This window comes from Marmota marmota, unplaced genomic scaffold (assembly GCF_001458135.2).
Source record: "Marmota marmota marmota unplaced genomic scaffold, marMar, whole genome shotgun sequence".
Lineage (NCBI taxonomy): Eukaryota > Metazoa > Chordata > Mammalia > Rodentia > Sciuridae > Marmota > Marmota marmota.
In genome coordinates this window covers 3776013-3787518 of record NW_026000080.1, presented here as the reverse complement: position 1 = coordinate 3787518, position 11506 = coordinate 3776013, and the positions used below count along the sequence as shown (strand labels likewise).

The following is an 11506-nucleotide window of genomic DNA, read 5'->3' as shown; positions in this document are numbered from 1 at the left end:
ATATTTTAAAGCCCAATGTGGATTTAGTCAAAGTTTTTGACTTAATCAAATTGAATTGTCGAGAATTCATTCAGATTGTATAAAACTGACAAAACATATTTTCAAATATTTGTGGCTGAGCTTTCTAACTTAATTATGTGAAATATATCTTCTGTGTAGGTCATATCCAAACCTACATTCGTCCATTCATATTTTAATTTAAAAAGTTTGCAGTAAAACAAAACCTCATGCTCAGTCATTATATCCAACTAAGCACAATCAGTTTCATATGTGCTTTCCTGTTTTCTATTGCTGACTCACCGTGGGTACATTGCTTCACCTCACTGAGCCTATTTTCTGTTCTCTGATTTGGAAATTATAAAACCTATGTCATAGGATTTTTAAAAAATAAAATACTAGTATGTGTTGAATGTGTTAACGTAAACGCACTACATACAATTGAAGGTTAAGATTAGCCACAAGTTTGCCATAAGTTCAGGCTTTAGCATTTTAATGGCTGAAAAGCAGTCTTAATTTGTAATTTTTTTTGATTCCAGTTAGAATGCTTTCCAAACAATTTTATCAAGTTTTTATACTGTAAATTTTAAAATACGGCTCACATATGCTTCGTCTTTTTTTCAAATTACCTTGTACAAAAAAGTCATGTATGCCTGATGTAGTTTAGCCTCCTGAAAGATAAGGAAACAATCAGGAATATCAAGTGATTTGATTCTCTAAAAAGATATTTGAATAAAAGAGTTATCTATATGAACTTTTATGACCCTTCCCCGCTGAGTTTTCACTAGATGAACCTCTGTACCCATATGAACACTTGTGCAAAATGTTCCCAGGACACCTCTGAAGGGGAAAAAGAATCCACTCTATTGCAGTGAAGGAGAGTGATATGGAAAAGTCCATTTTTTTTGACCAGGGATATTTCTGTGAAGCAATTCATAAGAAAGTTTCCCTTTCCATTTTTTTAGCCATGTTTTGAAAAGAAACATTTTTTTTTAAGATAGATACAAATGGTTGTCAGATGACTACAAAATACTTAACTTTCTTCTTGAGCCCTCTATTCCCTTTTACAAAATAAAAACTAGCCATGATCTATACTGGCATAGGTGTATAGCTCCCAGAACTGCTTAATCCCACAGATGCAGCCACCACCTGTTTGAAAAACTAAAACATAACCCCTTCTCCAAAAAAAGAAAAAAAAAAAAGATATTTGCTTCCCCAGTTGGTACTTTCTAGAAAATAAGTTCAAATTATCACCAGGGAACCAATACACTTTTATTCTTTGTCATAAACTAATTGATGAGTTCAATCAATGGGTAGTAAAGAGACTTAAAAATTTTCAGAGAGTGGCACGCTGGGCCTTTTTTCCCCCCTTTTCCTCAATTTTAAAATCTTGCAATATTTCAGTAACTTCTTAGATTTATTTCAACAATCCATGCATCTGGACTAAGGATTTCTCCAGAGTTTGAGAATCACAGCCTAATAATTCTTTTATTTATATGTAGTTTGGTGTCAAATTGGGGTCATGCTTTACCAGCTGCTACTCCCTTCTATATCTTTGATCTTTAAAGAAAATTCTTGTTTTAGCAATTACTTCAATTTTGGGATTTTTATTTGCAAACCTAGGTAAGTGACAGAAATGTTTTTTCTAAGTTTGAGATATGTCATTATGTTCCTTCCTCATCAAACAAAACACGAAAGCTGGCACAATTACTTTTAATGACTTTTACGAATTATGATATATTTAATATATTTTCCCAACTTAATGAATTATATATAACTTTTAAAATTTTGGCAGTTTTCTATACCGAATGTGCAGTGTCCTATAATTTCCTCTTTGTCTCTTAAAAGTGTAAGAATCATGGAAAGATTGATGCAGTGTCTTTTTATTGTTCTAAATGGTACAAATAAACTGGGCAAGGTGGTATATGCCTATAATCTTAATGACTCAAAAGGCTGAGAGACTGGAGGGTAAGTTCAAAACCAGCCTGGGCAATTTAGTGAGACTCTGTCTCAAAATAAAAAATGAAAAAGGCTGGGGAGGTAGCTTAGTGGTAGAGCACTTCTGGGTTCAACCCCTAGCACCACAAAGAAAAACCTATGAATAACTACTGCATTTTGGATTGTATTACTCAAATCCAAGGTTACATCTTCCCAAATACCCCTAGTTTGTTTTTTTGAGTATTACTATATGCGCACCATTACAATAGGGGCTGAGCTAGGCTCAGTGGCACATACCTGTAATCCTAGGCTCGGGAAGCTGAGACAGGAGGATGAGAGTTCAAAGCCAGCCTCAGCAAAAGTGAGGTGCTAAGCAACTCAGTGAGACCCTGTCTCTAAATAAAATATAAAATTGGGCTGCAGATGTGACTTGGTGGTCAAGTGCCCCTTGAGTTCAATCCTGGGTATCAAAAAAAAAAAAAAAATAGGAACAGACTAGAGAAAACATGTAGAAATAGGACTGCTAGATAAAATTACAAGATGCTCAGTTAAATTTGCATTTCAGATAAACAGGGTTTTTTGTTTATTTTGTGGTACTAGGGATCAAACCCTAGTACCCTTTATCATACATGCTAGTCTACCACTGAGCTCCATCTCTAGCCCTTTTCATATTTTATTTTTGAGACAGGGCCTAAATTACCCACACTGGCCTCTAATTTGTGATCTTCCTGCCTTGGCCTCCTAAGTAGCTGGGATTATAGGTGTGTGCCATGATGCCTGGCTAGACAAACAAACTTTGATATTCGTATGTCCCAAATATCACATATACTGAAAACACTGTTTACCAGTATTTGAAATCCAAACTTAACTGGGTGCTCTGTAGTTTTCTTTGCTAAATTTGATAACCCTTTATAGAGAACACTTATTCTTCAGTATACTATTTAATAGGAAAATTAATGAATAACATAAGGCCATATCTAATAAGTACAATCACACTCAGGGGAGGAACAGAAGAGTACCTGGAAGAGATGGCAATTAATGTAGGTCTTGAAAGATGACTAAATTTTCAAGTGGCTTAACGTGGGCAGGTGGTTTAATGTGATGACTTTGGAGTTCAAGTGTCCTGAGTTAAATTCAATATTCATCACTATCTGTGCAACCTTGGACACGTTACTCAAGCTCTCTTTATTATAAAATGGGATACTAGTACTTTTCTTACAAAGCTGCTTGAGGATTAGAGATAACATATATACAAAGCACCTGGAACATGAGGCACTCCCCCAATGGTAATTCCTCCTTGTCACAAGGAAGGTTCTTGTCACAAATATTCAAATGTTGATATTATGCAGTAAGAGTAATATTGAATAAGTAATTTTATTTCCATGATCTATTTACACTGTACAAACACTGATGAAAAGCACCCTACAAGTTCACAGTACATTACAATATATTCACTTTAAAAATATATTCCTTTATAAAAGGTTCATAGAACATTTCCATGTCAATATGTGACAAAACTCTCAAAGCATGTCACCAATTATGTGATAACAAGAATGCTTCCAAGTACTGTTAATTTCACAATCACAGATCACCATTTGAATTTTAAATACATACAAGTTTTAAATTAAAAATGAATTCTACAGTGGAAAGTTCTTGAAGCAATACTTATTGGTTCATTAACATATGTACTTTCACAGAGATGTTTTGTCATAATAACCCACAACATCAAATTAATCTGCCCAAAGACACATTTCAACAAGTTTAGTAGTCCAAAAATTCTTGTCACTTGTGGTTGTTTACTTTTTCTTCTTTGCTTGTTCTCCTGGTTCTACTTTGCGCTTTTTTGAAGTATGCTCATCTTTTTCATCATCTTTAAATAGGAAAGGAAGAGTTTCAATCAGTAATTTAAAAAGCAACCAACATGGAAAGCATTAAAATGTCATAGGTTTTATACCAAAATAAACACCTTCAACTGTTAGAATTTCCAAATAAAAATTTAAAAATAATTTTTAGAACTGATATTAAACTCTAAATGAAAACAAACTTTTTTTTTTCAATTACAGCAATATAAAATTCACAAATTTACCTTTTTTGTTGTTGTTGTTACTAGGGATTGAACTCAGGGGCACTTGACCACTAAGCCACACCCCCAGGCCTATTTTGCATTTTACTTAGAGACAGGGTCTCACTGAGTTGCTTAGCACCTTATGTTTGCTGAGGATGGCTTTGAACTCAGGATCCTTCTGCTTCAAACTCCTGAGCCACTGGGATTACATCTGTGTGCCATGGTGCCCAGTGCACAAATGTATTATTTAGTACTACATTAAAGTAGTTTAAATAAAAGAGTTTCCATGAAAATCAGATTTGCTCTGAAAAATTATTCTCTAATATTCTACAGTATATACATTGCATATTAATGACATCTATACTTTGTAAGAATGGAGCACACTGTTTTCTTACTATAAGAAGGATCAATCTAACCATGACATCATTTAAGGGGTTATCGGTTATCCTTTTCAATCTTTCTTTCCTCTCACAACTATTTCTTTTCCCCCCATTCTCAGCAACCACTCCCCCTTGCATTTTGAGGTTAAAAAGCACAAGTAAAGGTTTCACTGAACCTCTGTCTACTTTCAGTTTTGCCATGTGTAGTTCTAATTTTCATTCCTAAGTCAGAAAATTCCAATGGCAACAGAAGAACACATATCTTCCCCTCTTCATATTGTGTCAAATTTGGATGGAGGTAGAGAAAAACCATATATTAAAACAGTGTCCTTGCTAGGTAAGGTGGTACATGTCTGTGATCTCAGTAACTTGGGAAGCTGAAATCAAGAGGATCACAAATTTGAGGCCAGCCTGAGCAATTTAGCCAGGCCCTAAGCAACTGAGAGATCCTGTCTCTAAATAAGTCAAATAAGGCTAAGAGTATAAAAGCACTCCTGGGTTCAATTCCCAGTACCTACCAACCAACCAACCAACCAACCAAACCATCTTTAACACTTCCAAAACATTACTAGTGTCTGTAGCCACAGAAAATTTCCAATGAACAAAAACTGTCAAATCTAAAAAAGTGGATTTTTTTTTTTTCTTTTGGGTGGTGCTGGGGATTGAACCCAGGGCCTTGTATATTCGAGGCAAGCATTCTACCAACTAAGCTCTATCCCCAACCCTGGATCTTTTTATTCTGTTAAAAAATCTGCCAGGTGCAGTTGTGCATGCCTGTAATTCCAGGCACTTAGGAGGCTGAGGCATGAGGATTCCAAGTTTAAAGCCAGCCTTAGCAATTTAGTGAGGCCCTGAGCAACTTAGTGAGACCTTTTCTCAAAATGAAAAATAGAAAGGACTGGGAATGTAGCTCAGTGTTTAAGCACTTCTAGTTACTATCTCCACTACCAAAAACAAAACAAAAAAAACCCATAAAATTCCAACTCTATGGTTCAATAAAATACAGGGTAGCACAGACTAGTTGCTAATTCCCACGTCCCTACATAAATATGTGGCACTATTTTAAGAATTCCATACAGAATAAATACATCACATGTAGAAGATGTTATGATTTATAACACAAAATTTTATTCATCGAATTAATGAATTGTAGTTTTTCTTGATCAGAGACTCAAAGTCCAACAAGTATCATAAGTGATGCAATAAATATATGTTGAAAGGTACCTTCTTATTAAAAAGTTGGAGAACCTGATATCCAATCACAAACTACTTGAAATACATTTAAAACCTTAAGCCTTCAATTCTCCTCTAATGAATGTACCATACTCAGAACAATTCATTTTTTAATGAGGACAATAATTAGTATCAAGTGATCCCTATTCATTTATCTTCAAATACAACTTGGCAATATCATTCATGTCTCATAGAGCACTATGAATTTATATAAGCAATACAATAAATACAACTCATATCAATAACTCCAATCTGGAATTTCAAATCAAAGTTTTAATCAGTAGTTTACCATGTACACAGAAAAATACTGACTCTACAAGTTAACTGATACAATACTCTATTTAAGCCATGAACTTTTTTTGGGGGGGGTAGGGGGACTGGGAATTTTAACTCAGGGGTGTTTTACACTACTGAGTCACATCCCCAGCTCTATTTATTTTGAGACAGGGTCTTGCTTATAAAACAAAATTTAAGTTGCTTAGGCTGGTCTTGAACTTGGGATCTACTTGCCTCAGGCTCCAGAGTTGCTGGGATTGCAGGCATGCATCACTGTACCTGACCAGGATGTTTGGCTTTTTTTAATATTTATTTTTCAGTTGTAGTTGGACAGAATATCTTTATTTATTTACTTTTTTTACATGGTGTCGAGGATCGAACCCAGGGCCTGTGCTTGAGAGGCGAGCACTCTACCGCTGAGTCACATCCCTAGCCCCAATATTTGTTTTTTAACTGGAGTTACCATCAAGGTTATATTGAGATTATTTTCAGGAATGGTAATAAAAAAATTAAAAGCACTTTCTAAGCCTCCTATAAAATTCACTATTAACAAATATTGAGAAGATGACCCCAAGACACTTCTCCTTCTCCTTTTATTCTGCCACTTATAAGTAAATTTACTGATAACAAAACCACAAACTACTGAGATTGAAAAAAAATAACTTCTATCAGTGATTTAAGTAGAGGAGCTGATGCCATCTAGTGTCAGGACAAAGAATTACCTCAAAAACCAGCGCAGGAAAAACAAATCTGAAAATGCTCATTCATCAACTTTAGGGAGCTTTTGTCACATGGTACTGTTGCACTGGTGCAGAAATAATTTATCAATTATGGAACTCAAGCAGCACAAGGTAAGTAAGTTTAACATCAATATAAACTTTTTAAATTTTAGAATAAATAAAAATAATAAACTATGTTAGCTAGGCTTTTACAATTACATGCTGATGAAGTTACAAAGAGTATCTAAGCCTTTCTTATCCATGTTTTATGAACACTAAATATGCTGATAAAAAAGGCAGAAGTGGTGGTACACACTATCCCAGCTATTCCAGCTATTTGGAGGCTAAGGCAAGAGGAATCCAAGTTGAAGGCCAGCCTGAGCAACATAGTAAGACCCTTTCTCAAAATAAAAAGGGTTGGGGATGTAGTCACTTGTCCAGTATGCGCAAAGCCTGGGCTTTAATTCCCACCATTGCAAGCCAAACCAAACCAGATCAAAACAACAGTGCTACAAAGCAGCAAGACCTAACAGATGAGTTTAACCTTGTCCAACTCCTCTAAAAAGTCTCTGAAAGAAATTAAATGGCAAAAAAGGCCAAAGGACAGGAAATGGAAGGCAAAATAAAAGTTAAGTATAACATGATAAACACATGGTTTAATTTTTAATTCATGAATTTAAAAAATAAGCAAATCTTACTGATTTTTAACAATGAATCTGAGTGGCTTTTGATGGAAGTCTACAATGGCAAAAACAGAAACCACTTCTAAAGAGGAAGTTATTTACTACAAAAAGAAAAGTCACATTAATAACTACCATTAAAGTCAAATTTGAAAATTGCAGAATTATCTTTTAATCATATGATCCAGCTATAAACCAGCTGAATCTTGGGTCTCTGTCTTTTGCTATTGCCTAATTTACTTTGATAAACAACCATCCTGTGATCAAAAGGACATAAATTATTTGAGAGAATAGTATTTTTTGCCACTTGCTTGGAATGCCTTCTAACTGAACTAAGAAATGTTAGAGAAATAATTATTTCTTACTTGCTTGCCCTGGTAAATAATCCTGGCCTTTTCCATAAAGGGAAAAAAATATTAAAGCACCAGCCTAATGACAACCTAGTTTAAATAACAACTCTAGTGACTTTCCTACAGAAACAAAGCTATTTCTCAAGCACTCTAGTTTGGAAAACATGAAGAAAGCACCTTCAACTTAACAAGGCACAATTTCCATTTAAAGATCTCTTTGAAACCCTAGTCTGCCTATTTTTATCTTTGTGAATTTAGACAAATTATTTTATCTGAGATTGTTTTGTTTATAAAATAGTAAAAATGCAGGCTGGGGATATAGCACAGTTGGGTAGAATGCTTGCCTCACATGCACAAGGCCCTGGGTTCAATCCCCAACACCACAAAATAAAAACAAACAAAAAATAGTAAAAATGCATCATGTGCCACTAATTTATCAAGTTGTTAAGAGTAATTAATTAGAAAACTTGTGTGAAAATTACCTATTTTAGAGCATGTATTTCCTAGTTTTGTGACCTTGGACAAGTCACGTTAAGTTCTCATTTCCACATTTTCCCATGTGGTTTCACAAGGCTCTGTAAGGATTAAAGATTATTTATGCAAATGTACTTTATTAATTATATAAAATATTATACAATAGGAGGTATACTATAAGTGCCCACTTGATTTAAGATCTCCAAAAAAGGATGCCATTCACTAAGCGTATGCTTTCATTCATGACTCCTAATACACACCAGGAGACTACTGAAAGAAAAATTAGGTAGAATCAAAACTGGGATATGAACATTTGCCCATTAGTTAATCCTTCTCTTAAATCATAACTCTCTGTGAGGCTATAAAGTTAACTAAATAAGTGGTGCTTGCACTGTGAGATCAGAAATCTGTTAGAAAAAAGGCACACCCTTTCTAAAAATGGATAGTCCAAAACATTATGTTCATTAAGTTCAATCTGACAATTATTTGCTAAATACTTACAAAGTAATAACTATGATACAACATACAGAGGACCAGGATCCTGTTGATGAATTTATTTTCATGAAGGAAACAGACTTATGAAAAAATAATCAAGACACAGGTGATAAATGACATTAGCAACATTAGCATATATGAAGTACAGAGGAGCAATTATTAATTAGAAATTACACCTGAGATAATTATTATTATTTTTTGAGCTGGATTTTGAAGGATGAATGAATCTACCAGCCAAACAGGGAGGAAAGAATATTCTAGACTAAGGTGAAATATATTAAAAGGCAGAGCACCATAAAATAGCATGATGTATGCAGTTCTGAATTTCAAAATCTTACAATGTTGGAAATGAGGTCCTTCAAGATGATGATAAAGAAGCCAGGCATGGTGGTGCAAGCCTATAATCCCAGCACCTTGGGAAGCTGAGGCAGGAGGATTGAGCGTTCAAAGGCTGCCTCAGCAAAAGCGGGGCATTAAACAATTCAGTGAGCCTGTCTCTAAATAAAATACAAAAAATAGGGCTGGAGATGTGGCTCAGTGGTCTAGTGACCCTGAGTTCAATCCTGGTACCCAACAAAACAAAATGATGGTGAAGACACAGGCAGGGCCTATCAAAAAGCTCTTAAGTCTATCTTGTGTTGAAGGGTTTTAATCAGGCAAATTATATAATCTGTGACTTTTAGAAGCCTCAACTACTAGCTGCAGTGTAAAGGATGAAACCATGGGGTTTAGAGTTCAGAGGCAGAGATTCCTGTGACAGTTCAGGTAAGAAATGAAATTATGATACTATGAACTAAGACAAGAAAACCAGATCATTTCCTTCCTATTACTATGTAGTGATACTTAAATCCATCTTATCACACTGATTTTTAGTTCTAAAGCACAACTGCTTTAAATTGAAACTGTCAGCACTTCACAAGTGCAATCACAAGAATCCATGAATTAGTTCCTGTTGTTCTAATAAAATTATCATAAATCATGTAAACTGATTGTGATATCAGAAATTTCACTTTAAAACCTGAGTAATTTATGATGTTTCACTTTCAGTAGCAAATACTCCTGGTTTAGATATCAGACTTCGATTTAAAATTGAAAAATATCTTTTTCAAAAATAGAGCACAAAGTATCCAATGTCCATTTCAGTTTGTCAAAATGCTAGGTTTAAACTTTGTTCATTAAATATCTCATTCTTTTTAAACCCATCACAGGGACCAAGATAACACCACCAGAGCCTAATTCTTCTTACCTGATTCTAATGTCTCCTCCCCTTCTGGTAGAAGCCTAGCTTTCTTAGCATTCTGTGGGGCATCATCACCATTGTCCTCATATATGTTCGACCATTTTATTGCCATATCCAGCTCTGGAGGCGGAGGTTTCTTCTCAGTAGTGTAGGTCTCTGGAGGTGGCACATAGTTTGACTTCCATATTTTGAATTCCTTTGGAGGCTGTTAAGTAAGCACATTAAGAAGCCCTGTGACGAACCGAGGTTCCATGATTAATATGAGCACATGCACCTCCCTGCCGTTCGATTACCGTGCTGTCTGACTTTTTTTTTTCTTAAGGTTTAAAGACACATTTTTTGCATCAAAAACACAATACTGTTAAGTGAAAAGCCAAAGGGTTCCCTATATGAATAAAGCTAATAACTTTTAGTTACCAAAGAAGAATCCAGTCTCAGATACTACGCCAAGGCTGACCCCTTCAGGAGGCTGCAGCAGACACTGTCTTGGAGGCAGCACCGCAGGCACTTCGGCGTCAAAGGGAAGGGGTCTCGGGGAGAAGCTGCAGCGAGGGGGGCGGGGGAGTCACCACCGTTAGTCCTCGCCCCGCGGGTGGGGGCACCGAGCGCGGAGGTTTGGGTCTCCTCACAAGGGGCGGGGCTGCGGGTCCGGTCCGACACCCACCAGGATGGGGAGGTGACCCGGGCTCCCTAGGGCTGGAGATGGGAGGGGGTGGTGCGGCATCCCGCGGGGGACGGGGGATGACTGCGTGTGGGGGAACGGACTGCCGGCCCCTAGGACCGCGCTTAGGAGGAATGGGGCGGAGGCCGGGGCCAAGATCGGGAAACGGGGTCGGGGACCTCACCTCCTCAGGCGCTTTGACGACGTGCCTCTCCCAGTCTATCTGCTTGTTGAGCGGATTATAGAGAAAGGCTGGGCGAGTCACGCTCCGGAACAGCTCATCGGGTCCGGGCAGTCGATTCTCTGCCTTGTTCCCACAGCCGCCCGCCGACTTCGCCAGATCCGGGCCCTTCTGACTCGTTTCCTCCGGCTCGCTGTTATCCTCCTCGCCGGAGGAGTCTGAGCTGCTGCTCCCGTATGCCGCAAAATAGCTCAAAGGATCCTTCTCCTCGGCTGCCATGGCGGCTGCGCACGACGACCCACGACTCTGCCGGAAGCCGGAAGCCGCTTCAAGACCCTCCCCACGGTTGGCTCCGCCCCAACTCTTGCAATTGTTTCGCGGTCTGCGACCCCTGGTGGTTGGGCTGCGCTTCTACTCCTGGACTGAGAGCTGGAGGCGGGATGCGACAAATCTGTTTTTGCTCTTTCCCAAAGAGACCTCAGGAGAGAGGAGATTCAGAGCCAGTGGTCCCAACCAAACTTTAAGCATTCAGTAAGTTTTACTGAAGGCATAGAAAGCTAAGAACTTTTACTTTTCAGTGTTACTCTAGTCACTGCCTAATAAGGAATAGACTGACAGGAGTAATGGAAACATAAGGTTAAGGGAATAATTCTATAAAATGGACCCATTGTGCTGACTCCCACTTTCTCTTTTCAAAAGCAATTTATGAGCAGCCCTGTCCGAGTTACATTCTTCAGTAAACAACCTGTTACCTGCAGGGGAAATGCAGTTCCAAAATGTCAATAAAAAGAACATAAGTTACTCTGAAGGGTGGGAC

The 11506-nt window shown here is 37.3% G+C and overlaps 1 protein-coding gene across 3 annotated transcripts; it reads right to left on the bottom strand.

Annotated features, from left to right (window-relative positions):
* Window positions 1-3290: 3290 nt before the first annotated feature.
* Window positions 3291-11016, bottom strand: CUNH1orf52 (chromosome unknown C1orf52 homolog). 3 transcript variants are annotated; one of them, XR_001505600.2, is made up of 4 exons: window positions 10693-10940; window positions 10265-10389; window positions 9854-10052; window positions 3291-3805 (listed from the first exon to the last, which is right to left on the bottom strand). XR_001505600.2 is itself a non-coding variant. In XM_048814989.1 (4 exons), the coding sequence occupies exons 1-3, from the start codon at window positions 10966-10968 to the stop codon at window positions 8170-8172; spliced, it is 519 nt and encodes a 172-aa protein (XP_048670946.1). In that variant the 5' UTR covers window positions 10969-11016; the 3' UTR covers window positions 3291-3805; window positions 8121-8169. The 3 variants fall into 3 exon arrangements, 2 of the variants coding, with proteins under 2 accessions (XP_048670946.1, XP_015360230.1); XM_048814989.1 differs by lacking the exon at window positions 10265-10389 and adding an exon at window positions 8121-8213 and having other exon boundaries at window positions 10693-11016; XM_015504744.2 differs by lacking the exon at window positions 10265-10389 and having other exon boundaries at window positions 10693-11012.
* Window positions 11017-11506: the final 490 nt, after the last annotated feature.

Coding starts and splice junctions, on each gene's coding strand:
- CUNH1orf52 (XM_015504744.2), bottom strand. CDS start 10,968: ATGGCAGCCGAGGAGAAGGATCCTTTGAGCTATTTTGCGGCATACGGG. Junction 10,053..10,692: donor TCGTCAAAGCGCCTGAGGAG/GTGAGGTCCCCG, acceptor CTTACTTAACAG/CCTCCAAAGGAATTCAAAAT. Junction 3,806..9,853: donor GGAGGAGACATTAGAATCAG/GTAAGAAGAATT, acceptor TCCTATTTAAAG/ATGATGAAAAAGATGAGCAT.